The 26,955-nt window shown below is 36.6% G+C and overlaps 2 protein-coding genes across 2 annotated transcripts; both read left to right on the forward strand.

Annotated features, from left to right (window-relative positions):
• Window positions 1-3: 3 nt before the first annotated feature.
• LOC132039087 (uncharacterized) lies at window positions 4-1,435 on the forward strand. Its single transcript, XM_059429632.1, has 2 exons — window positions 4-16; window positions 909-1,435. The coding sequence occupies exons 1-2, from the start codon at window positions 4-6 to the stop codon at window positions 1,433-1,435; spliced, it is 540 nt and encodes a 179-aa protein (XP_059285615.1).
• Window positions 1,436-4,751: 3,316 nt separating this feature from the next.
• Window positions 4,752-8,392, forward strand: LOC132039985 (pollen receptor-like kinase 4). The gene is made up of 3 exons (XM_059430579.1): window positions 4,752-5,601; window positions 7,183-7,866; window positions 8,085-8,392. The coding sequence occupies exons 1-3, from the start codon at window positions 4,959-4,961 to the stop codon at window positions 8,249-8,251; spliced, it is 1,494 nt and encodes a 497-aa protein (XP_059286562.1). The 5' UTR covers window positions 4,752-4,958; the 3' UTR covers window positions 8,252-8,392.
• Window positions 8,393-26,955: the final 18,563 nt, after the last annotated feature.

Below are 26,955 nucleotides of genomic sequence, written 5' to 3' on the forward strand. Positions count from 1 at the left end.
TCGATGACCACCATGTGTAAGTCCCTCTTACTTTCCCTATAGTACTGCTCCACCCGTCTCACAAGATGAATGGCTTTCTCGATTTTATTTTACATGACATTCTATTTTTTTATTGTGTTTAAGAAAAAGTGATACCTTTCTATATCTAGAAATCTGTCACATTAAACTTTTTTTTTTTCTTTACACCTGAGGTATCCAAAGAAAATCGAAAAATCGCACCAAAATTAAAAACGAAACCAAACTGACTTGATAAACCGTTCTTTCTTATGGCTTGGTATCGAATTATAAAAAGCTGAGAGTATTTGATTTAGTCTGGTTTAAGCAAATAAAAGCCGAAAAACCGATAATATTTACACACACATAATTTATAATTCTATATGTACCCTTAAGTTTTACACTGAATGGTTCAGGTGCTCATAGTCTCGAAAATTTTCATTCTTTGCACTAATCCTGCGTTTCAGTTTTGAAAGTTTCTTGCATTGAACATGCAAAGATACTTAACGCTTGCACTCTTATAGTTTGGGATGAAAAGAGAAAAACTAATACTAAGAAAATTCAAGACAAAGGAAGCAACAATTAACATACAAGTATTGATTTTTATCTCCAATTTCTTGATTCTATTAGAAAGAAAATTTAACATTCAATGGTATGCAAAACTAACAGGACAATTGGGACTACATCCTTGGACTTTAAGCAGTGAATTCGAGGAGAATTCTATGGATGTGTTTGTCGTTCTATCATGCTTTTGTAGAACTATTTGTATTTTATCTTAATTGTTGCTTCAAAAATAGTTTGATATTTCTATTTATAACATGGTATTTTATGTTTCTATTTGTTTCAACTTACGTATAGTCCTTTTCCTTCTTTATCTATTTTTCTTTGGCTGACATTTCTAGTCTTGCAAGCAGGCTTGGACGAGGTGGATAAGAAGCGCTTTTGGGAGGATTTGGATGAGGTGGTGGGAGGTCTACCACCCATTGAGAAGTTATTTATAGAAGGAGATTTCAATGGACACGTAAGATCTATTCCAGGGGGTTATGACAATGTGCAAGGAGGTTTCGGCTTCGGGGACAGGAACGGAGGAGGAGTCTCTCCATTGGATTTCGCGAAAGCTTTTGAATTGGTGGTAGCTAATTCGAGTATCCCGAAGAAGGAAGATCACTTGGTTACCTTCCGTAATTCGGTGGCAAAGACTCAAATAGACTTTTTGCTCCTTAGGAAGTATGATAAAGGTATTTGTAAGGACCACAAGGTTATTCCGAGTGAGAACCTTACGACCCAACATAAGCTTTTGGTGATGGATTTGGATATCAAGAGGAAGAGGAGGAAGAGGGTCGTGGATGACAGGCCAAGGATCAAATGGGGGAGTTTGACTATGACTAGTGCCCAGGAGATGGGGGAGAAGTTCATGGCTATGGGGGGCTTGGGACAGTAGTGGGGACATGAACAGTATGTGGGATAGGGCGGCCAGTTGCATTAGAGAAGTAGCTAGAGAGGTGCTGGAGGTCTCGCGAGGTAGCCGTGGTGGGCATCGAGGGGACTGGAGGTGGAATGGAGAAGTCCAAGAAGGGTAGAAGCAAAAAAGGTGGTGTATGTGAAGTTGGTAGAGAGAAAGGATGAGGAGGAGAAACGAACAAATATAGAGAGATATAAGATTGCGAGGAAAGAGGCAAAGCTTGCAGTTATGGCCATAAAAACGATAGCTTTTGAACCCTTGTATAAAGAACTAAAGGACAAAGGCGGGGACAAGAAGCTGTACAGGCTAGCCAAGGCAAGAGAGAGGAGGGCTCGTGACCTGGATCAAGTGAAGTGCATCAAGGACAAGGACGGAAAAACACTGGCGGAGGATGCTCTCATTAGACAGAGATGACAGTCATACTTCTATAAACTCTTGAACGAAGAAGAGGATAAAGACATTGTGTTGGGAGATTCGGAGCACTCCGATAAGTGTCGCTATTTTGGGTATCGTAGGAGTATAAAGGTCGAGAAGGTGAAGGGGGTTGTTCGCAGGATGCGTAGGGGAAGAGCACTCGGGCCTGACGAGATCCCAATAAACTTTTGGAAGAACGCAGGCAGGACAGGTTTGGAGTGGCTGACTGGGTTGTTTAATGTCATTTTCATCGAAGATGCCCGAGAAATGGGGGTGGAGTATAATGATTCCTTTGTACAAGAACAAGAGTGACATTCAGAGTTGCTATAACTATAGGGGCATCAAACCGCTAAACCACACCATGAAGTTTTGGGAGAGGGTGATGGAGATGAGGGTAAGGAGAGAAGTGTCTATCTACGAGAACCAGTTTAGTTTAATATCGGGGCGTTCGGCTACGGAAGTCATTCATAGGGAGAGGAAGAGGGACACCGCTATGGTGTTCATTGACCTTGAGAAGTCATATGACAAAATTCCAAGGGAGGTTCTATGGAGATACTTGGAGGCTAAAGGGGTACCTGTGGCATACACTCAAGTGATCGAAGACATGTATGATGGAGCCAAGACCAGGGTAAGGATAGTGGGAGGAGACTCGGAGCACTTCTCAGTGGAGATGGGTTGCACCAGGGATCAGCTCTTAGCCCATTTCTATTTTCCTTGGTGATGGATGGACTGACGCAACAAATCCAAGGTGAGGTGCCGTGGTGTTTGTTATTCGCGGATGACATTGTTCTGATTGATGAGACTTGTAGGGGAGTTAACACTAAGCTGGAGGTTTGGACACAGACTCTGGAGTCTAAAGGGTTCACGTTGAGTAGGACCAAGACAGAATACTCGGAGTGTAAGTTCAGGAGCATATCTCATGAGGTTGGCGTGGACGTGAGGCTTGATACTCAGGTCATCCAACGGAAAGGAAGTTTCAAGTATCTCGGGTTTATGATCCAAGGAAATGGTGAGATTGACGAGGATTTCACACACCATATTGGTGCAGGTGGATGAAATGGAGACTTGCATCCAGAGTCTTATGTGATAAGAAGGTGCCGCCAAAACTTAAAAGGAAAGTTTTACAGAGTGGTGGTTAGACCGACTGTGTTGTATAGGGCGGAGTGTTGTCCAGTCAAGAACTCTCACATTCAGAAGATGAAGGTTGCGGAGATGAGGATGCTACGATGGATGTGTGGGCATACTAGAAGGGATAGGATTAAAAATGAAGAGATCGGGGACAAGGTGGGAGCGGCCGCGGTGGAGGATAAGATGCGGGAATCGAGGCTAAGATGGTTCAGGCATGTGCAGAGGAGATGCACGGATGCCCTAGTGCGGAGGTGTGAGAGGTTGGGTGGGCATGGTTTTAGGAGAGGCAGAGGTGGGCCGAAGAAGTATTGAGGAGAGGTGATTAGACAGGATATGGCGCAGGTCCAGCTTATCGAGTATATGACCTTAGATAGGAGGGTATAGAGGACACGGATTAGGGTAGAAGTCTAGCAGGTAGTCGAGCATTGTCCTACTTAGTCGTAGTTTTATTCTTGTAGTTTTTCTGTCCTTCGACTTCTGCTGCTATCCGTTGTTTTTTGTACTTCAATTATCGTATTATTATGTGGTAGTTAATGCTTCTTTATTTTATAGACAACTTTTTCATGCTTTTTACTGTATTTTTCATGTCTTTTATACTGCTTTGAACTACTTTTCTTTGTGTCGTGGGTCTATCGGAAACAGCCTCTTTACCTCCCAAGGTAAGGCCAGCGTACATTTTACCCTCTCCAGACCCCACTATGTGGGATTTCACTGGGTATGTTGTTGGTTTTTTTGACATTTCCATTCTTCTTCTTCTTTGTTCAACCTCGGGACCAAAAATTTTAAGATTTTGGTACCCAAAATTCTTCCTGACTTTAGCGTTCAAAACCTTAAATAGAGATGAAAAAACCACCAAAACAATTCAAACCGACAAAAATCGACAAAACCAAGAACGATAAATATATATTATTATATTTGGTTTGATTTTTGTTAAACATTTTAAAAAAATTGACTTAATTAGTTTGATTTTCTTTTAAGCAAAAACTGCACCAAACTGAACCATGAACACCCGTACTTACCGTTACAAAAATATCATGGCATGTTTAGTCATGGTCTAACGGTACTTTGTAGCATTTGTTAAAAGTCATCTTTTTTTTTTTGAAAAATAAAATAAAATTTGGTGCCTAGTTAAACATCGACAAACAAAATGAATCAAAGGGAGAACTGTTTTTTTTTTTTTTTTGTACATCTTTAGTTTTGTTCAGATCTTATCAATGTTTAAATATTTAAGTGCAAAAAATATATGATTTATATGAGACAATACACTTGAAACTGTGTCAAACTTACAAATGAAGTCGGATAAAGGATGAGGATTACTGTAGGCGGTAATCAGTGTAAAACTAGCTATTTCGTGATGAATCCTCATAATACAACTCCAATCTGTTTGAGGCTAAGTAATAGTAAGAATAATTGTTGTTGTAGTACTATTAAGTCATCTAAAAAGTTTTTACGGGTAATTAAACAATAAGTGGGAATAACAATTTTAATAGTAAATAAGATAATTTACTACAACATGTTAAGATATACCATAATATAAAAGTTCTTTAAACTTGTTAGTCAACGCAATCTCATTTTTTTTTTTTTTTTTTTTTTTTTTTAAAAGAACTCCAAGGAGAACCTCATTCAAAGAGAATTCAAAGGGTAAAGCGTAGTTTTCTGAGGGAATTAACAAAGAAAGAGAGGACTATGTCAACTTGACATTCCCCACTTCACATTTGTCCATTTTTCCAACTAACTCTCAAACTCATTGTCTTGTCTCTCCTTGCATGCAACACAAAACATTCTTCTTCTTCCACCTTTCTTTTGGCCTCAAAATTACTCCATAAAGGTAGCATTCTTTCATTTGTAGGAGCCCTTTGAGAGGGCGCGCACCTGCAAGTGCGCGCACCAGAAAAAAGTTAAAAAAAAGAAAAAGAAAATTAATTAAAGCCAACTCTCTCTCTTCGATCTCTATGCAATCATGGCACAAACTACACAAAAAACCTACAAAAATAAAAACAAAAACAAAAACAATAAGCATGTCCTCCTCCTTTTGATTATGTCTACATTAGCATTTGTGACAATACCATCAGAGGGAAAATTATCAGAGACTGATGTTCTACTCAAGTTTCGTCAATCTTTGAAGTTCGATGGTGATCCGTTTTCATCATGGAATACAAGTACACCACCTTGCAAAGATGAGAACAACGTACCTAATTGGAAGAATATTTTTTGCGAACATGGAAAGGTTATGGGTTTGAATCTTGAAAATCTTGGCCTAAGTGGTACTATTGATTTGGACATACTTAAAGACTTGACAAATTTGAGAAGCATAAGTGTGGGAGATAATAAATTTGACGGATCTTTGCCAACTTTAAATAAACTCCCTTTATTAAAGAGTGCTTATTTCTCAAAAAACAAGTTCTCTGGGCCAATTGATGGCAAGATCTTTGAAGGGATGAATAATTTAAAGAAACTTGACCTATCAGATAATCAATTTACAGGACAACTCCCTCCCATAATCGGTGAATTGCCAAAACTCAAGGACTTGAATATTAGAAACAATAAGTTTGAGGGTCCAATTCCTCCTTCCTATTCAAAACTAACTTTTCCTTCTTTTTATGGTACGTACTCTCCCTCTTGTCTTTGTAAGTTTTACTTATTACTTTTATTTGTGCTTATTTTCCTCATTTATATGGTACTTCGTTTTTTAGTATTTGAAAAAATGACCATAAAAAGTATTCAGTAAATTATTTGCAGCCTTCATCTTTTAATGCAAACGTCTTCCAGTTTGTTCTTATGCAAACGCATGTCCATGAACATTGGCATCTAAAATTAAAATCAATTTTGAAAACATATGTTGATGGTCTTATGGAGAAAGATATATTATTTAATTAAGAGAGATAACATCTTACCTCCTATTTCTTCCTTAATTAATAGACAAGCATCACCATCATATATTTTCTCAATGAGATGAAAAGATATTTATTTTCTCAATGAGATGAAAAGATATTTACATTGTGCAATTACGTTTAATTTTTTTTTTTTTCGAAGTTTTACAATGATTATGTTATTGGTAGCTAATGTATCTGACACATCACTTCCTGTAAAAAGATTAGAAATCAATAGTTTTTCTTAAAAAGTTTGTTAACTAGATGTCGTTGCTTCATTATCGTGTTAACATTCTCTAATTGTTTTCTTAAAATAAAACATCTCCTCATTTTTTGTCCATAAAAACACTTTGTTTATGATTATGATCTCCTAATTAAGTAGATATGTATACATCGGATACTATGTTGTTTTGCAATCCTATATCATCATGTTGTTTGAATTTCACAACCAGACAATATTTCTAAAGATTTGCATACAAGATTAAAAAAAAAATAGAGATTATATCAAGAGCTATGTAAAAAGGAATATAATTATATGAGATCGTCAACTGGTAGGAACAATTGATGAGAATTATCTTCGATCACCAATATTTTGCATACAAGATAAAAAACAAAAGATTATAACAAGAACTTCGTAAAAAAGAATATGAGATCGCCATCTAGCAGGAACAATTGAAGAAAATTATCTTCGACCACCAATATTTACATAAAAAGCAGAGATATATTAAATGAACATAAGTGCTTTTCTATATTGTAACTTGTTATCTCTAAGTGTTCAAACCAGTATTTTAGTAAAACTAGTTTTTTTTAAACAATAAAAAAGCCAGAAACAACGTTAAGAACAGAAAGTAGATGAAACGGAAATTTCCGAGCCCACAAGTTTCTTGTGTGTCTTTAATAAATCTAATCCCCTCACAGTTGCCAAGGTTAATGGATTAATTCCTCCTAGTATAGAATGAAAACTATTCTGCAATAGTGGCAATGCAAATTGCAGAACTTCAACAAACTAAAATGGCGGTAGTAAATCACACTGGACACTTATGTTTTGCTTTTGAAAAATGATGCAGTATGCAAGAGAGAGAGGAGATATAAAAATCTATAATTTTTCAGTAGTTGAAAACTAAGGCAAAGCCTAGGAAAGAGCAAGGTGAAAGTGAATTCTATGGTGTTGGATACTTTTTTTTGTCATTTTGTTTTCTCGATTTATTAAAAATATTGTTTCGCTGTGTGAACATTGTTTTACTAATGATGTTTATTGTTTTGAGCACAGATTAGGTAACAAAAATGAGTTTTCTTATTGTTCTTATAAAACAGGCAATGATGGTCTTTGTGGCCCACCTTTATCAAAATCATGCAGTGAGGAGGAACAAAAAAAACAAGAATCATCATCATCACCATCATCATCATCATCTTCATCATCTAGTTGGAAGATTGCCCTTATTGTGGTTGTGGTAATTGTTGTGATAGGTATTGTTGTGTTTATACTCATAAACCGTCGCAAGAAAAATCCACAACAGGAAGTAGTATTAGGAGGATCATCAAGTGGTTCACCAACCACTCAAGACCAAAAACTAATCCCTTCATCTCATGATCATCTAAACAAAATGGAACAAGGCCAAGTTGCGGCATTATCATCTCCTGATCGTTCTAGTGATGTCAAGAGAGCTGAAGTTGCAGGACAAAAGCTTCTCTTCTTGAAAGATGACATTGAGAAATTTGACTTGCCTGATTTGTTGAAAGCCTCTGCTGAAGTTTTGGGAAGTGGGGTATTTGGTTCAACTTACAAAGCTGCACTTAGTACTGGTCCTATCATGGTTGTTAAGAGGTTTAGACATATGAACAAAGTTGGCAAGGAAGATTTCCATGAACATATGAGAAGGCTTGGAAGATTGAGTCATAAGAACTTGCTTCCTGTTCTGGCTTTCTATTATAGAAAGGAAGAGAAACTTCTGGTCTTTGAGTATGTCAACAATGTCAGCCTTGCAGTTTATCTTCATGGTATCTATCTTACTTTATATTTCTTCTAATTTATATTTCCTATGTCCCAATTTTAAGCGTCTTACTTTCTTTTTGGTCTGTCCTAAAAAGAGTGCCTTCCATATTTAGTAAGTCGGCATTTCAAATATCCTACATGACAAGTTTATAACCACAAGATTCAAAAGACATTTTAGTACATTATATAGTTGATTCATGCTCTGCACATTGTTATTTTTCAGGTAATAGCAAATCACGTGGGAACCAAAGTCTAGATTGGCCAACTCGTTTGAAAATTGTCAAAGGAGTAAGCAAAGGAATTTTGTACCTCTATAATGAGCTACCAAGCTTGACAAAGACCTCATGGTCACCTCAAGTCTTCAAATGTGCTTCTAACAGAAACCTTTGAACCAGTTCTCACAGACTATGCTTTACTACCAGTGGTAAATGTAGAACATGCTCATGAACACATGATCTCATACAAAGCACCAGAGTTGAAACAATCAGGGAAAATCAACAGGAAAACTGATGTTTGGACACTTGGTATGTTAATCCTAGAGATCTTGACTGGAAAATTCCCTTCCAATCTTTTAGGTAAGGGAACTCAAGACACGGATGATTTAGCATTTTGGGTTAACTCTATTCTTGGAGAGGACTCATCAGAAGAAAAAGAGGTGTTTGATAAAGAGATGAAAGGAACAAAAGACTGTGAGAGTGAAATGATGAAGCTTTTGAAGATTGGACTAAGTTGTTGTGAGGTTGATGTGGAGAAGAGATGGGATATAAAAGAAGCAGTAGAGAGGATTGATGAAGTAAAAGAGAAAGGTGATTTACTAACTCTCTCTGCCTTCTTGCCGTTAACAACTGGGCTGAAGAAATACAATATGCATACTTCAAGATAAGATTCAAAATATTTCAATTGTTTAGGGGTTTTTTGATCAACTCATCATAACATGGGAAGTTTTGATTTTCTTGGATGCATATTGCATGACTATTTGGGTGTATGATTTTTTTTTTTGATCATGGTGGAGGATCAATTGAACCACCATGTGGGGTTACTACAAAAAAAGAACAAAAAGAAAAACAAGAAAAATAAGAGATAGAAAATGAAGTTACTTAATTTTTGTTTGCATGTAAATTTGTCCTTTATGAATCTATAGTATAGGTTTGTTTCTTTTCTTTTCTTGTTTTGGGATTATTACTTTGCAAAATTGTTATCTTTAAATAAATAAACTATATTATGTTGTATATAAAAAATTGGGATGACTTTTCATTCATCTTGTTCTTCATTTAAACAACTAAGCACCTCAGATTATTAACATTAGGTTGCCTCATTGAAGATTTTTTCATTTGGTCTAATTTAATTGGTCCAATCTATTCACAAAATTATATGAATCTATTGAAATTAAACAAAAAATTTTGTAGGGTAAGAGAAAAGAAATGAGTAATTCCATTTGGAGTTGTCTGCTTGTACTCAACTACGCTATAATAAAAACGACTAAGCAATCACTGCAAATAGATCATATTAAGAATTCAGAGATAAAACACAATTGGAGCTTACGTTAAGTTTGGACTGATAACTACTATTGACACACTAATGTTAACACTTCTTGAAATGAAAACTAAGAACTTGATTCAATATTTGAATGAACTGGTAAATAGTATAAAGATGCGTGTAATTTACTTAATAGAAGTGGTGTGCGATGCTAAGTTGAACAAATAAATGAGGGGAAGACAAGAGAAAAACAAGATTCAATAGGAGGAAGACACTTCACAGAATCAAGAAGGAGATATCAAGCAGACCAAGATCCAAAATCAAAGGAGGAACAAAAACACTGAAACCAGTAAAAGAGGCAAACAATAAAGCAGAATTTTTGGTAGAAACCATGCTCTCTCAGTTGACTCCAATGGTTCCAGAGAAAACAAAGGTGATTATCAAGACACTGCTCAAAGTCAGGAAAAAAGGAAAAATTTATTCTGATACAAGAGGAAGAAGTAGAAACAGAAAAAAATAAGGAAGACCAATGTCAAGCAAACTGCATCACAAACATGAAAGAAACAAGAGACAAAGTGTCCCTCCCCCTACTATCCATGATTAGTGCAATATTTTGGAATATAAAGGGGTGAGGACCAAAAAGTCAATACATAGACTAAGAACTTTTATCAACATCAACAAATTGACTTTTGTCGCAATCTCAGAGCCTTTTAGTGATATGAACAAAATCAATGGTTACAAAAGATATTTGAGGTTTCATCATTGTCAAGCTAATACTAATGGTTAAAATTGGTATTTTTGGAAAGATTTTGATCGTAGTGATATCTTGGTTAACAATGACCAACAAACTACTTTGAAGCTCAAGAATACCCCTACCGACAAAAGGACATATGTTACAACTGTTTATGCTAAATGTACTTCTGCGGAAAGGGAAGTACTTTGGGAGAGTATTATTGACATGAATAACTTCATTGATGGTCCACGGTGCATGGGAGGTGAATTCAATGTGATTATGGATCCGGATGAGAAGTTGGGTGGTAGGCCTCACAGAACTCATAAGAGCATGTATTTTATTACTTGTATGGAAGACAGTAATCTCAGTGCCATTGGCTTTAGTGGTCCAAGATACACATGGTGCAACAATTTCCCCCATAGTAAGAGAGTATGGAAAAGGTTAGACAGAATCCTTATAAATGATGAATGGACACAGTTGTTTCCTCATAACTCAGTAAGACACCTCTCTAGATCTGGGTTTGATCATAGACCTGTATTGCTCAAATGCTATAATGATCAAGGAAGCAGCATAGAGTACTTGAAATTTCTAGATTAAGCAAGCTGATTTCCTGGAAATTGTCCAAACCATTTGGAGTGAACATATTAGAGGTAATCCCATATGGATCCTGCAGAGTAAACTGAAAAGACTTAGTAGAGTACTAAGTTCATGGTCCAGGACCAACATTGGTGATGCTTTTGAACATGTTCAAACTTGGGAAGCTAAGATTCAAACTCTAGAGAGCTTAGATATGGAACAAAATGGTGAACAAGGTAGGGAAAATCTAAATTGAGGCTATGCTGAATATGTGAGATGGCTCAGTATCCAAAATTCAATACTTAAACAAAAGACTAAATTGAAATGATTCAAAAATGGAGATAAAAACACCAAGTACTTTCACAGTGTCCTTAAAAACAGAAGTAAGAGGCTTCAAATTTATATAATTAAAATTCAGAAGGGCAAATGGATCCAAAAGGAAAACAACATCAACAAGGCTGTAGTCAAGTATTTCAAGAGACAATTCAACCTGAACCATCCTGAAGTTGACAACAATATGTTGAACCAAATGCCAATGATAATCACCGATGCTGAAAATGACACACTTACAAAGGTTCCACAAGAGGATGAAATCAAACAAGATGTTTTCAATATGAATATTGACATTTCTCTAGGCCCAGATGGATTCAATGATATGTTCTTCAAATTTTGCTAGGATATTGTTAAATTTGATATACTTGCTTTTGTTCAAGACTTCGTTTTTGGAAACTCTGACTAAGTATTATTCTTATACTTGTTTAGCTCTAATTTCTAAAATTGAGTAAACTATTACCTTTGCAGACCTTAGACCTATTATCTTAAGTAATTGTACCAATAAGATCATTTCTAAAATTATGGCTAATAGGCTTAATTCTTTATTACCTTATATTATTTTGAGAATTAGAGTGGATTTGTTTCTGGTAGACTCATTACTGATAATGTAATGCTTATTGACCCCTAATTTTAGACATGTCATAATTTATTTTAATTACCCAGAGTCCTTGGATACTAAACAGAGTGAAATGTGTATTTTTAGAAGTCAAAATGATTTTATAAAAATTATTCAGATAATATTTTACCATTTTATTTGGTAAAATAATTTCTATAATATTATAAATTATTTAGAAATTAATTTACATATTTTTATATGTTATTGAACAATCATGATATGTTTGCTAAATCTAACCAAGAGAAAAGCAATTTACAATAATTATTTATTTAATTGTCTAAATGGGAATATTGTCAATTAGCAAATATTTTTACGTTGTTTAATTCAAGGAATTTGATTGATTAAAAGAATTAATAATTTTACTCCTCAAATCTCAATTTTTACATATTTAATTATTAGAGTTTTATCACAATTAATTGAGTATTTAATTGTGATTAATTCTATAAATTGATCACTACATGACAAATAATGGCTATAATTGAAATGACTAATTGTTAGTTCAAATATGACCTTAATTGAAATAACCAAATTCATTGGTATAAGTTAATTAAGGTCAGTAGCCTTTGATTTGTTTGATTATGTCAATTATGGCGTTATTTTAAATAGCCAAATTCATGGTACTAGCTTAATTAAGGTCATTCGTGCAAATTAGCTCCTAATTTGGCCAACTTGTTATTATTAGGTCATAATTGAAATGTTCAATTAATGGACATTACTTTAATTTTGACCATCTATTAAATATTTGCATGCATGCCCTCCCCCTATACAGGTATACATAGATATACACATGAGTATACGTATACACACATGTATATCTACATATGTGTATACGACCAGGCCCCCTTCCTCCTTATTTAAAATCTAGACCCAACCCTACCCAAAAGGGCATGACCCGGCCTAGATCAACACATAACAGGGCAATACCCCCTCCATTCCCTCATTTTCCAAACCAAACATACCCTGTCACGACCTATTTTACTAGGACGTGCGGGCACCTATCGTTCCCACCGCGATAGGCGTACCCTTATCCCAATATAACCAATTTAAGTAAAGGCGGAAGAAATAAATATAAGAAAAAGTCTCAAATAATCCATATAAGATAAAGTGCGGAAATACTAAATACAACCCCATAGATCTGGTCTAACTCATACAAGAGCAATAACTAAATACTACAAGTCTGAAGGATGATAAAGTCTCATAATACAACTATCTCGAAATAAGAATAAGATAAGTAAGTAAAGGAAATAACATCCGAGCAGCGGCCATCATCGCGTTCACCCTGGAATGACTCTACAGCAGCCTCACCAATCAATCACGAGGGAAAAGAGTGGAACTTGTCTAATACTCTGCATCCATAAAAGAATGCATCAAGTACAGGTCAGTACAAAACAACAGTACTGGTAGGCATCATCGGCCGACTAAGCATAGCTAACACAATTCAGATAATAAAGCAGATAGGCAGACAAACCAACAAGTATAAATCAAATGTAATCGAATCCAAGTACATGTCATCATCTAAGTAAAGCATCTAATTCCAAATGTGCCAAGTCTGAAAGTATCAATTCCGAAACCAACATCACAAGTACAACACCAAAACATCTCAAAATCAAGCCATAATGCAATGTGATGCAATAGTGCATGAATGCAATGCAATGCCACGCAAATGCTGTGTACACATGTACTCCGGACAGAAATATCAACATCTCGGTAGTACAACCCAGTATGACTCGTGAAGTCTAAATGCCACCCGTCTCGGATATTTGCCCAATAGACAGACGGGATCCCGGATCTTTACCCACGGGGGGTTCTCATCGGCACCACTCTGGGGGACCCGCGGAGTCCATGCACTCACTCAATCAACGATTCCGGAACTAACATCGGATATTGGCCATCTCACGTCACTCAAGTAAAACCGAGCCCTACTCATCAAAGTGTTTCATCAAGTATCGTCAGTATCTCAACAATGTATCATGAAAAATGAGAGTGCGTGCAATGCATGTATCAACATCAATAATCATGCTCACTATAACAAGTACCAACAATGGGTACACCAACAATATATCCGAGTCACAAGTACCAACAGTGGGTACGCCAACAATATATCCGAATTGCAAGTACCAACAATGGGTACGCCAATAACATCGTATCAAGATGATAAAATAGAACCCAATATCTATCAACAACTCATGGCATCAAGTCTACACAATAGAATGATCAAATCACAACACAACGGGGTGGCTAGCCCCAAACGCATAACAGGGCCCAACCTAAGGTAATATCCAACCCAACTTCATACCCGAAGGTTCACATGCTGTCTCCGACAATATAATCTAAATATATGCTTCGCTATATGAAGTCTCACCAAGGGTAAGCCATAACCTACCTGGATAGCCGAACCGCAAACACTAACAACTCACTCCTTTGCCTTGCCTTTCCGCTGAGCCTCAGAACCAAAATAGTCTAGGCATATTCGAAATCTAGGTCAACCTAACCCTAGAAATTGGGGAAATGGGGCCCACAAGGGCAACACGGGAAATTCGAAAGCAAAATATCAAATTAAGCACTAGGTGATCATAACCCAACCACTAATTGCTAAATTAACTCATAGATTTACCCAATTTTGAATTTGAAGCAAAACCCCCAATTTGGGTATAAACCCTAACTCTTTGATTCCGAAATTCAACATTAAAAATGGAAGATATATGATTAATAAAATTAGATTCATCAACATCTAGCATAAACCCCATCAATTTCATCATTAATAAGCCTAGAGAAAAATGTTCATCAAAACCCACTTTCATCTTCCATTACTAATGGATTATTAGAGGAAAGGGGGAATCTATGGTGATTTGGATTAATGAAATAGAAGAGGGATAGTAAGATTTACCTCCAAAAGTATTCCCAAAATATCTCCAAGAACAGTCCCCAAAAGCTCTAATTTCAAAATGAAAATAAATGAGGGTATAAAGGCTTTTAACACTTCATTAATTATACACACTGCCCGTCACCCGCTTTGGCGACACTGAGCGGTCCCTCAACCACTTCTCGATAAATACTAAAATGCTTAGACCGCTCTAGGCAGAGGGTTATTGCTCCAGCGGTACCGCTTCCGCGGTGTTGGTGCCGCCAAAGCGGGCACCAGACACTAGAAAACTCACCCAAGTTTCACAATTCAATCCGATTTTTTGACTAATTCCCGAGGCCATTTGCTCACATACCATACACATAGACACATATACAAACACACTATGAATGTGCCCGTGGCCTCAGAATTTCCAACGGAGGTCTCGTTGACCGAATCAACCCCGATATCTTAATTCCAATTTCCTAACCCAAGTCTCAAAATGCATCCGAGTGCATTTGGAACAAAACCAAATATACACAAAAGTTCTAAACGATCATCCGGATCTCTCGGAATCGACGAATTTCCAAAAAAAATCCGTTTACCCAAAAGTCAACTTTAGTCAACACTTTTTGCTTAAAGCCCAAATTTTACAAAAGGTCGCTCGAATCAAATCTAGACACCTCGGGAAGCTTATCAACGGTCCCTTCGGGTCAAAATGAGCCTAGAGAAAAATGTTCATCAAAACCCACTTTCATCTTCCATTACTAATGGATTATTAGAGGAAAGGGGGAATCTATGGTGATTTGGATTAATGAAATAGAAGAGGGATAGTAAGATTTACCTCCAAAAGTATTCCCAAAATATCTCCAAGAACAGTCCCCAAAAGCTCTAATTTCAAAATGAAAATAAATGAGGGTCTAAAGGCTTTTGACACTTCATTAATTATACACACTGCCCGTCACCCGCTTTGGCGACACTGGGACCGCTCCGGCCAAAGCCGCTTCCGTGTCCCTCAATCGGCTTCAGGCCAATCGCCTAAAATGCTTGGACCGCTCCGGCGCCGGGTTGTTTATTGCTCCCGCGGTACCTGTGCCGGTGTCTTGGTGCGCCAAAGGTACCAGACACCAGAAAACTCACCCAAGTTTCACAATTCAATTCAATTCAATTTTCTGACTAATTCCTGAGGCCATTTGCTCACATACCATACACATAGACACACATATAAACACGCTACGAACGAGCCCGTGGCCTCAGAATTTCCAACGGAGGTCTCGTTGAAGGCGTCAACCCCCGATACCTTAATTTCAATTTCCCAATCCAAGTCCCCAAATGCATCCAAGTGCATTGGGAACCAAACCAAATGTACATACATGTTCTAAACGATCATTCGGACCTCTCAGAATTGATAGATTTTCAAAAAAGGTCCGTTTACCCAAAAGTCAACTTTAGTCAACACTTTTTCGCTTAAAGCACAAATTTTACAAAAGGTAGCCTGAATCAAAACTAGACACCTCAGGAAGCGTGTCAACGGTCCCCTTGGGTCAAAATGAGCTAACCAAGCTTAGAAAAGGGTCAAAAGGGCTGAAAATGCAATAATGACCAAACTTTTCGTTACACACCCTATACGCGTCTCTCTCTCTTCCACCTCCCCAAACCATAAACGCTGCTTCTCTCTCCTCATCATCATCGCCAAAAATGGCAAAGTCTCAGGTGTATCATACTTTTACTGGTCTGTGTGACCAAGAAAGGCAAAGCTTGAATGCTTCTGCCATTTCTCACCTAATCCATCCCAAACAGGGCGTAAGTAACCTTTGCTTTTGCTTTTTATTCCAATTAACGATCAAAACTCTGTGAATCCTTAATGGATTTTGTTTGTATTTTCTTAAAATTGCGAATTTTGATTGGTTCTTGAAGAACCTTTTGGATCGATCACTTTTGGGTCGAATCTGGCCTTTGATATGTTTGTTTGACTCAATCTCAACCCTCCGATACTCGAATGTGCAGAAGAAATCTAATTTTGTGGATTTGTCCCACATCGGTTGCAATCTAGGGTTTGAAGATTTTGGGGTTCTATAAATAAGACCCCCAGTCCTCATTGTTCAATGAGGGAAAGAAAAAAAGAAGAAGGACATTGACTGAATATTCATACATATTCACTCATATCCTCGAAATACCTACATTTCTAGGCAATTTTCTTTGAGATTTTAAGAGTTTGAGTTTAGTTAAATTTTAAAGTTATTTTCTGTTCTTGTTCTTGTGTGGGTTCTGTGATTGCGAGCATTTGGGGTTAAACATTGAAGTTTCCAAGTCCAAATCTCTTCTACAGCTGCACACACAAAAGGTAATTCTTTGTTCCTTTCATTTTTTTCTGCATTTTTTAGTTTTAAGTTATCTGCATTTATGTGTTTGGTGCTAGTTTAGTTAAGCATGTTTTTCTGCATTAGTTTTGGCCGAATGTAGTTTAATAGTTAAGCCTATTTTATATGTTTGTTTTTTTAGCTTAGTTTATTTAGTCCTATATATTATCTTAACTCTTATCCAGTTAAATATATCTTATATGTTATTATAGCCTATTCTATTAAGCATGATTTAGCTGATAATTTTGCCTATTTTAGTTAATCATGCCTTTAGGTGTTATTTTGGCTTAGTCTATCTATGTTAAGCATGTATTATATGATTTGCTCTAGTTGATCATGATTTATATGCTATCTTGTTAGAACTACTTGAGCTGATTATTCTGTAGTGGAATTTAGATGTTGCTGGCTTTGAATCTGGTTGCAAAGTACATGTTAGGCTAGTCCTTGCCTATTATTTGCTTAAAGTATAGTTGTCACACCCTGAACCATGGCTTGGACGTAACGCGACACTTGATGCCTTACTGCATGTGATCGAACGAATCATATGGCTTGCTAAATCATCATGAGGCATAACATGAGCGGAATATGACATAAAAAAATGATGAGCCTAAACATGGGATATCATAAATATCTAATAAAATACTTGTTTAAAAACATGAATATGGATTGTCATAGATAATGAGCCAAAGATGGCTATACTACTCTGAACATCTGACATAACATAACTGTCTAGTCTATGAAACCTCTAACATGAATCTGAACTTCTAAACATACTTACTGGGACAAGGCCCCCAGCATACCTTAAATGCATAACTAGCATAAAAGTATATAATGACTAAACCCCGAAGAAGATAGGGCTCACTAAAAGCTGATACGTGGATGATCCGATATAGTAGATTTGTTGTCCTGTAAGTCCGTACCTACATCGTGAAATGTAGGCCCCCGGGTAATAGAAAGGGGACATTAGCACATTGAATGTACTGGTATGTAAAGCAACTAATTGAAATAAACGTGGCACATGAAATAACATGATAAGAGCTGAAACTGAAACTAAAATCTGGTCATGAACATGAACTTAAAATGTTTTACCAATGTTATATATATATAACATTGGTAAAACATTTTAAGTAGGGAGAGCATAAATATAACCGACAATATGAATCACCACGTGAATACGTGGAGTCTGGTACCTGACCCGGCCAGCAAAGCTCTCATACCTTGCCAAGGGTATAAGATATAAATATGGCATGAAAGGATCCAATCAATATTAAGGAATCATCCAAAACATGGGCGGAGCGATCCTTATCCTATGGTGGCTAGCGAGTTTCAAGCTATTTGAGCCTTCTCGGTAATCTGTGCAACTCCCAAAAACCTGAACATGAAAATAGGTGGCATCTGAGCCCATGATTTTCCATGAATCATGACTTGCATTATACATGGATATAGTTACATAATATACTTGCATGAAAACGTGTAAATATGTAAAGTATTTCATGAAAATAAACATAGTAATTAATAACTTGCATGTAAGAACTCATGGAATGCAAAGTATGAGTTTTCATGAATTACGGATAGATTCTCAATAACCGAAATGGAATATAAGAATACAATAATGAACTATTCATAGAAACATGGTATATCATAGTATATTGACGTAGGGTTATCATGAACATATCTAGAACACTAGTTTTCGTATAATCTCATACTTTTATGGAAGAACGTGGCGTAGGGAAGAACAATGATGTTCTCACACGTAGATAGAAACTCTACATAACTTAATCGCTCCAAAAACTGGAGAAAAGTCTGAATCTTTGTAGAAGAATTCCAAAATTTTGATCTTGAACCTTGAGATGGGTTTTCTTGAAAACCCTCGGTTGTTAACATAGGATTTTGCTTAGAATTCATGTATAATCATTAAAATTCACTTGGGAATACATGGGAGGGACTTACCTTGATGTATGAGGATGAGGAGAAGAAAGAATGGCCGTTCTAGGGCTTGGAGATGTGAAGAATGAAGTAAAAAAGCCTTAAAACGAAGTTTTAAAGTTGCTGTCGGACCTGTTTTACGCTCACTTTAGGCCCATTTTACAGCCCGTAAATTTGATTTACGGACCGTAAATCCGTAATAGTTTGCTAGATTTTTTGGACAATTTTACGGCCCAAATTTACTGCCCGTAAATAATTTACTTCCCGTAAATTCTGCCGTAAATCGACATAATACTATTTTAGTAAAACGGACACAACTTTTTGTACAGATGTCCGTTTAACCTCCATAATATACCGTTGGAAAGGTATTTCAAATATATACAACTTTCAAGAAGGAACTTTTCCCAAATTCTATAGATTTTTCCTTATACTCACTTTAAATGAGACATTGTGCAAACTTACCTGAAAACATACTCTGTAGGGTAGCTTCCAACTTTACTTTGCCCAAGGACTCTTCTTATGACTTAATTAAGTTTAAAACACCCTTTCTACACTACTCATCTTGGTTCCATTGTATCATCATCTTACGAGTCAAACCTTAGCCCGAAAGCACGAGGTGTTACAATATCTCCCTCTTGGGATCATTCGTCCTCCAATGATGGGTCATGGTTGAGAATGTGACTGGATATGACATGAGTACAGTAAATGAATGTGAGGAAACATGACATGGAACATGGGAGCTGAAATAACATGACATGGCTTCATGGAAACATGGACGCTGGGGCATGAGACATGAGTAGAGAATACATAAACGTGAACGTGAGACGTGTGGCATGAATACGTAGGGGACATGACATGGATACTGAAGGTATTTACCTTGAATGTTCTCTGCTTGTTCATCGAACAAATATGGATATCTGAATTTCATGTCTTTTTCAGCTTCCCATATAACTTCTTCAACTTTCTGACTCCTCCACAAGACCTTTACTGAGGCTGCTACTCCCTTAGTCCTCAACTTGCGAACTTGACGATCAAAATAGCTACAGAGATCTCTTCATAGGTCAAACCATCCTTAACCATTATACTGTCAGCAAGACAACCAACGATGGGTCTCCCACACACTTCCTTAACATGGATACATGAAGCTCTGGGTGAACAATATCCAATTCTTGCGGCAACTTTAACTCATAAGCCACTTGACCAATCTTTCGCAGGATTCTGCATGGCCCAATATATATTTCTGGGTCTAAGTTTCCCTTTCTTGCCAAATTTCATCACACCTTTCATAAGTGAAACCTTTAAGAACACCCATTCACCAACTTGACTTTCCATAGCTTGATAAACTAGATCTGTTCCCAACAACTCAGACATCTGCCAGCTAACCAAAGCACAACACAAGCCTCAAAGGGAAGCATACTACGCATGACATGACATAACAGGGTGACTGAAATGTGAACGTGACTACTATGAACACTGAACTGGCATGACTACGTAAATAATAACTTCCATGAATCCCGGTTTGACATGAACACATAGATATTGAAGTGAATAAATACATGAATATTATACATAGTATTTGAGAAAGAATTCATAGGCACGAATGACATGAGTACTGGAACATGAGCATGAACTTGACACGATTGCATGGACGTGAGAGCATAAACATGGAACATGAATACTGGCCGACGTGGATACATGAGTGTTGAACTGACATGAGATTTGAATACGTGAAAACATGGATATCATAACATAAGATCTGAATGTAGAAAACATGAACATTATAATAGGAGATCTGAATGATGAGTGGGGATGGGATCTGAACACTTAGAGACTTGATCATAGATATTCGTATATCACCACAAAGAGACATATGAAATAAGAGTACGACTTGGGCCTTGAATGAAGGCGCAACTCGGTGCGAATGAGACAAACATGAGTTATATAATAGAAATAGATCTTATCATATAGCATAAAGATCTATAGTAGGCATGACATGAGTATGTCGAATCTTAGTGGAATACTCTTGAGATAAGTACTACAGGGTACTTGATAGGATCTCCTTTTGAAATTGAAACATACCTTACTTTGAACCTTACCTTGTTCGCTCTGAAACATAGATATAAATACCTTGGCTCACCCTTCTTATTATCGTGAGAGGATCATAAAGGATTGAGGGAAAGGATTCATTCATACAAATCATATGAGATACTTCATCTTAGAACGTAGATGTGACATGGGTACATCGAACATGAAGGACGTAACATGAAACATGCGCACATGGAAACGTGATTAATATAACATAAAACTTGAATATCATGACATAGGACATAGGGATATGAGCAACTTGACATTTACATGAGTACATCGAAGCTACATACCATAGCGGTTGGACATGAGTTCATGAGCATTAAAGTAAGACTAGGGCATAAATCTGACTTGCATGGAGTACAATTTGTAGGCTTCACTCTTGAGTCAGGGACATAGGGCACAAATAAGGTATCACCTTTGGAACTTAGATATACTTACAGAATGGTACATGGTTGAATATAGTTAGTTCTTATCAGTAAGAGTCGACACCTCCGTTATAAAATACGGCTCATGAAAGAATGGATTATAGGCACGAATACTTCGTTTATCAAGCACCTAAGATATGAGTATAAAGTCGCTCTGGACATGAGCAGGGCATAGGTACTCAGGGGAAAGAAAAAGGAATCCTTTGTGTCAAGTTACGAGATGGTTTAAAACATTAGCCAGAGGAACATAAGTACAAATCATATAGAGTCGTGGGTAGGACATCCATCTTGACTTACTCTTATCATTACCTACCAACCCCACTGTTATGCTATTTCTACAGGTGGATGCTCAAAGAAGTTGGTCGTGGGCACGAGTACATGAGAACGTAGGTAGCATATCTTTGGAGTCGAAATAAATCATTTACCTAAGGCATTCTTCTCTTTTTTCAAGGACTAGGTGTGCATTCCATAGGATTCTTAGTCTTTAAACTATTATGTTTCCTTCTCCTCAATCATTATCAAAATCAACATCATATTCGAAAAGCACTTAGAAGCTAGAATATGGTCATGGGTATAAAAGCACGATAGATACGTGGGACATGAATGCGGTCTTTAACCTTGGACATGAGTACAACCTGATGTGCGAAACATGAAAGAACATTCCCTTCCATAGCTTACTATCATATGAAGTCTTAATTCTTGTATCTTAAATGTGGAGTGTAAAGCTCTAACAAGGGCATGATTACGTCTGGGCATTGGTACTACATAGTGCATGAATTAATCTGGAATTAGAAATGTTACACTCTTAAACCCTCTATTCGCCCTAAAACTTGATCTCATAACATATTTACCTAATACTTGATCTCAATGGCATGACAAAAGATGATTTCTACCCACTTTATCTTAGCTACAAGAAACTGTGATCCTTTAGTTCGGCCTAACCCATATAAACAAGTTAGGACTACACCAAGAGACTCAATATCATCTGATTATACCTTAAACGTCTATCACATCACTACCTCCTTTTAGCCATGTACATTGTCACCTTAAAGTCGATCTACATCCTTAAAGGAAAAATTAAAAAAAAAAAAAAATCTACTTTGAACTTTCAACTGCACAATAACCACATAATACATAATAGATTTAGGGCATAATATCTCATATGTGACAAGGAGGGAAAATTATTGGCATACCTATGACACATGTGATGGCACCTCAGAGTCCTGGCGACCTACCATATCATGATAACATGTTTGATTCCCACTTGATCCTAATACTTCACCCCTATCTATGCCTTGGTCCGCTAGTGCACGAGTACCATGGGCTGCGAAAGGTGTTGTTGAATTGGCTACGGCTGGTCTAGGGGAATTAATTGGACCACCACCCTTGATGTTACTACTATACCTGACTGAAGGGGACTCTCTCTGCACGTGGCCTCGGAGACCACAATTATAACACACACCCAAACCCATCCAACACACTCCTGCATGTCTTTTGCTACACCTATTACAAATGGGGTGTGAAAAACCTTTGTTACCCTGTTTCACTGATAGGTAATATTTCAGATAGTGACCCTACTGGCCACACCCAAAACATCTACGGGTGCCATAGGGGCATACCCCTTGATGTCTCTTATTACACTTGCTGCAAATAGGATTATGAAAACCCCTCTTCCTCACATTGGTCTGAGTTGGGACATTAGTGGTAAATAAAGTAGGTCTTGATGACCTACAGTCGTAGAATTGAATAATTAGAACTCCTGGAGTCTGAGAGTCCACCTGGGGTCACATCCATAGTATCCCTCGAGCTCGAAGTTGCCTTTCTCTTAGTAGACATTTTCTGAAAGAACGTAATACGCACGAGTTAGAATAATTTTTGATGACTCAATCTGAAATTAACACATCAATAATGACTAGTTTCACATCTTTCTCATCCATTGAGATGAGGCGTATTTGGTAGAATGCGGAACAACGCACGAGTTCGAGTGATTTTTGATAGCATAGCTCTACTGCATGATCTAGAGTCAAAAAAATGAGACAATCCAAAATGTCTTGGTGGTCAACTGTTTGTATGTGTGGCACGCATACACATATAAAAGCAACCCTACTAGAAAAGGTTTCATAGACTCCCTAAGAAACTTGAACCTAGGCTCTGATCCCAAGCTTTGTCACGCCCTGAACTATGGCCTGGATGTAATACGGCACTCGGTGCCTTACTGCATATGAATGAGCGAACCACATGGCTTGCTGAATCATCATGAGGCATAATATGAGCGGAATATGACACAAAAACATGATGAGCCTAAACATGGGATATCATAAATATCAAATAAAATACTTGTTTAAAAACATGAATATGGATTGTCATAGATAATGAGCCAAAGATGGCTATACGACTCTGAACATCTGACATAACATAACTATCTAGTCTATGAAACCTCTAACACGAGTCTGAACTTCTAAATATACTTATTGGGACAAGGCCCCTAGCATACCTTAAATGCATAACTATCATAAAAGTAAATAATAACTAAACTCCGAAGAAGATGGGGCTCACCAAAAGCTGATACGCGGATGATCCTATAGAGTAGATCTGTCTTCCTGTAAGTCTGTACCTGCATCGTGAAATGCAGGCCCCCCAGCAATAGAAAGGGGGCGTCAGCACATTGAATATACTAGTATGTAAAGCAACTAAATGAAATAAACGTGGCACATGAAATAACATGATAAGAGCTAAAACTGAAACTGAAACTAAAATCTGGTCATGAATATATATATATATATATATATATATATAACATGGGTAAAACATTTTAAGTAGGGAGAGCAAAAATATAACCGACAACATAAATCACCACGTGGATACGTGAAGTCTGGTACCTGACCCGACCAACAGAGATCTCATACCTTGCCAGGAATATAAGATATAAATATGGCATGAAAGGATCCAATCAATATTAAGGAATCATCCTAAACATGGGCGAAGCGATCCTTATCCTACGGTGGCTAACGTAGTTTCAGGCTATTTGAGCCTTCTCGGTAATCTGTGCAACTCCCCAAAATATGAACATGACAATAGGTGGCATCTGAGCCCATGGTTTTCCATAAATCATGACTTGCATTATACATGGATATAGTTACATAATATACTTGCATGAAAACATGTAAACATGTAAAGTGTTTCACGAAAATAAATATAGTAATTAATAACTTGCATGTAAGAACCCATGGAAGGCAAAGTATGGGTTTTCATTAATTACGGATAGATTCTCAATAACCAAAATGGAATATCAAGAATACAATAACGAAATATTCATAGAAACATGGTATATCATAGTATAAAGACGTAGGGTTATCATGAACATATCTAGAACCCTAGTTTTCGTATAATCTCATACTTTCATGGAAGAACGTGGCGTGGGGAAGAACAACGATGTTCTCACACATAGCATACCTTAATCGCTCCAAAAACTTGAGAAAAGTCTGAATCTTTGAAGAAAAATTCCAAAATCTTGAATCTTGAACCTTGAGATGGGTTTTCTTGAAAACCCTCAGTTGTTAACATAGGATTTCACTTAGAATTCATATATAATCATTAAAATTCACTTGGGAATACATGGGAGGGACTTACCTTGATGTATGAGGATGAGGAGAAGAGAGAACGAATGTTCTAGGGCTTGGGGCTGTGAAGAATGAAGTGAAAAAAGCCTTAAAATGAAGTTTTAAAGTTGCTGTTGGACCTGTTTTACGCTCACTTTAGGCCCATTTTATGGCCCGTAAATCAGATTTACGGTCCATAAATCCTACCATAAATCTATAACAGTTTGCTGGATTTTTTGGACTATTTTACGGCGCAAATTTACTGCCCATAAATAATTTACGTCCCTAAATGCTGCCGTAAATCGACAGAACATTGTTTTCATAAAAAGGGCATAATGTTTTGTACAGATGTCTATTTAACCTCTATAATTTTCCATTGGAAAGGTATTTCAAACATCTACAACTTTTAAGAAGGAAGTTTTCCCAAATTCTATATATATATATATTTTTCCTTATACCCACTTTAAATGAGACCTGGTGCAAACTCACTTGAAAACATGCTCCGTAGGGTAGCTTCCGACTTTACTTTGCCCAAGGAATCTTCTTATGACTTGATTAGGTTTCACACACCCTTTCTACACTACTCATCTTGGTTCCATTATATCATCATCTTACGAGTCGAACCTTAGCCCGAAAGCACGAGGTGTTACAATAGTATGGTTATTGGTTCTGTTTGTTCATTAATGTCATAGATGTGGTGATATGATTTGCTCTAATGAGATAATAATGCTATAAATGACTTAAATGTGCTAGTATTAAATATTCAGCCTGTTTGTTACTTCTTTCTGGTTAAATGGAAACGATGTTATATCTCTCCATACTATATACTAGAGATCTTGTTTTAACTTTGCTTGTTATTCTAAATGTGAGTCTAATGATCTGTGGCCATGCTATCTGACATATGTTAAAATTGGTCAATGTGACTAAAGTATACTAGACAATGTATAAGTCTCCCAACTTGACACTATGATTAATATATTTCACCGTTTTTGTCTATCTTAACTAGCACGTGAATGGGTTTTGACTGCTTTAAAACACATCTATACCTGTTTAAGACAAGTTTGGAGTCATTTGTAACTTATGGTGTCTAATGTATTGAGCTGGTTTCTCAATGATATGTAATTTGAACCAAGATATTATTTACTTCCAAAATGTATTGCTAACCTTAGAGTAAGACCTTTATGTTTACTAACTTAAAACTACATCTTTTGAGACTAAAAGGACATATCAATTGATTTGATAGTGAACCAGCCCTTTGTATGTTCCCCTAGTGACTCTGTTTCTTAAGTTATGACACTTATGCCATAACTTGCATTGTTGAATTATAACTCTCAAACCGGTTTAAGAGAGTTTAAGGTTAGATACACTTATATATGTGAGCTATTGATATATTCAACTTTATATATCTATGCCGTTGATAAGATATGTGTATATTGTGTGACATATCTAAACTTGTATATTAAGTATATTCTAGGGAGTAGTTAATTTGTCTTAAATACTTGTTAATTTTACCTAGTCATGACACTATTACAATATGATTCTTTTAACTTGGTTTTCCCAAAAACATTTACCGAATTTGACTTGAAATGTTGTTAAATGAAACCAAGATTAGTATTAGCCGCCGTGAAATAAATGTGTTGCTTGTTTCCTTGATTATTTCTCTCGTTGTTGCTTTATTTTTTTTAGGGCTTTGAACATTTTCTCTAAGTGTCTTTTTTCTGTATTTCCCTGCATTGTTGAATTTTCTGTGTATACAAGGGATACACTTATATATGCTTATTCATTTATATATAATCCCGATATATGAGATGGTATATCTAGTGTATATTAAGTTTTCAAACACATACTTAATTTGTCTATAAATCTTTTAATTTTGTTTCCCTGAATCCCCATGGGCCAAGTGGGCCATATGTGATTTTGTTGAGCCCGTGTTTATTCATTGAAATAAATCGTCCGGGCCTTGATTATTTCTCTCGTTGTTGCTTTATTTGGGCCCAACATTTTCTCTAAGTTCATATTACCGTATTATGTGCTAATTTGGTTTATGTGCTTAATTTATTTTAAAATGGAAACACATAATATCCTTTTGTTGTTCTAAGGTCTAGGGCCACTTGGGTGAA

The sequence above is a fragment of the Lycium ferocissimum genome, chromosome 12 (assembly GCF_029784015.1).
Source record: "Lycium ferocissimum isolate CSIRO_LF1 chromosome 12, AGI_CSIRO_Lferr_CH_V1, whole genome shotgun sequence".
NCBI classification, from domain to species: Eukaryota; Viridiplantae; Streptophyta; class Magnoliopsida; order Solanales; family Solanaceae; genus Lycium; species Lycium ferocissimum.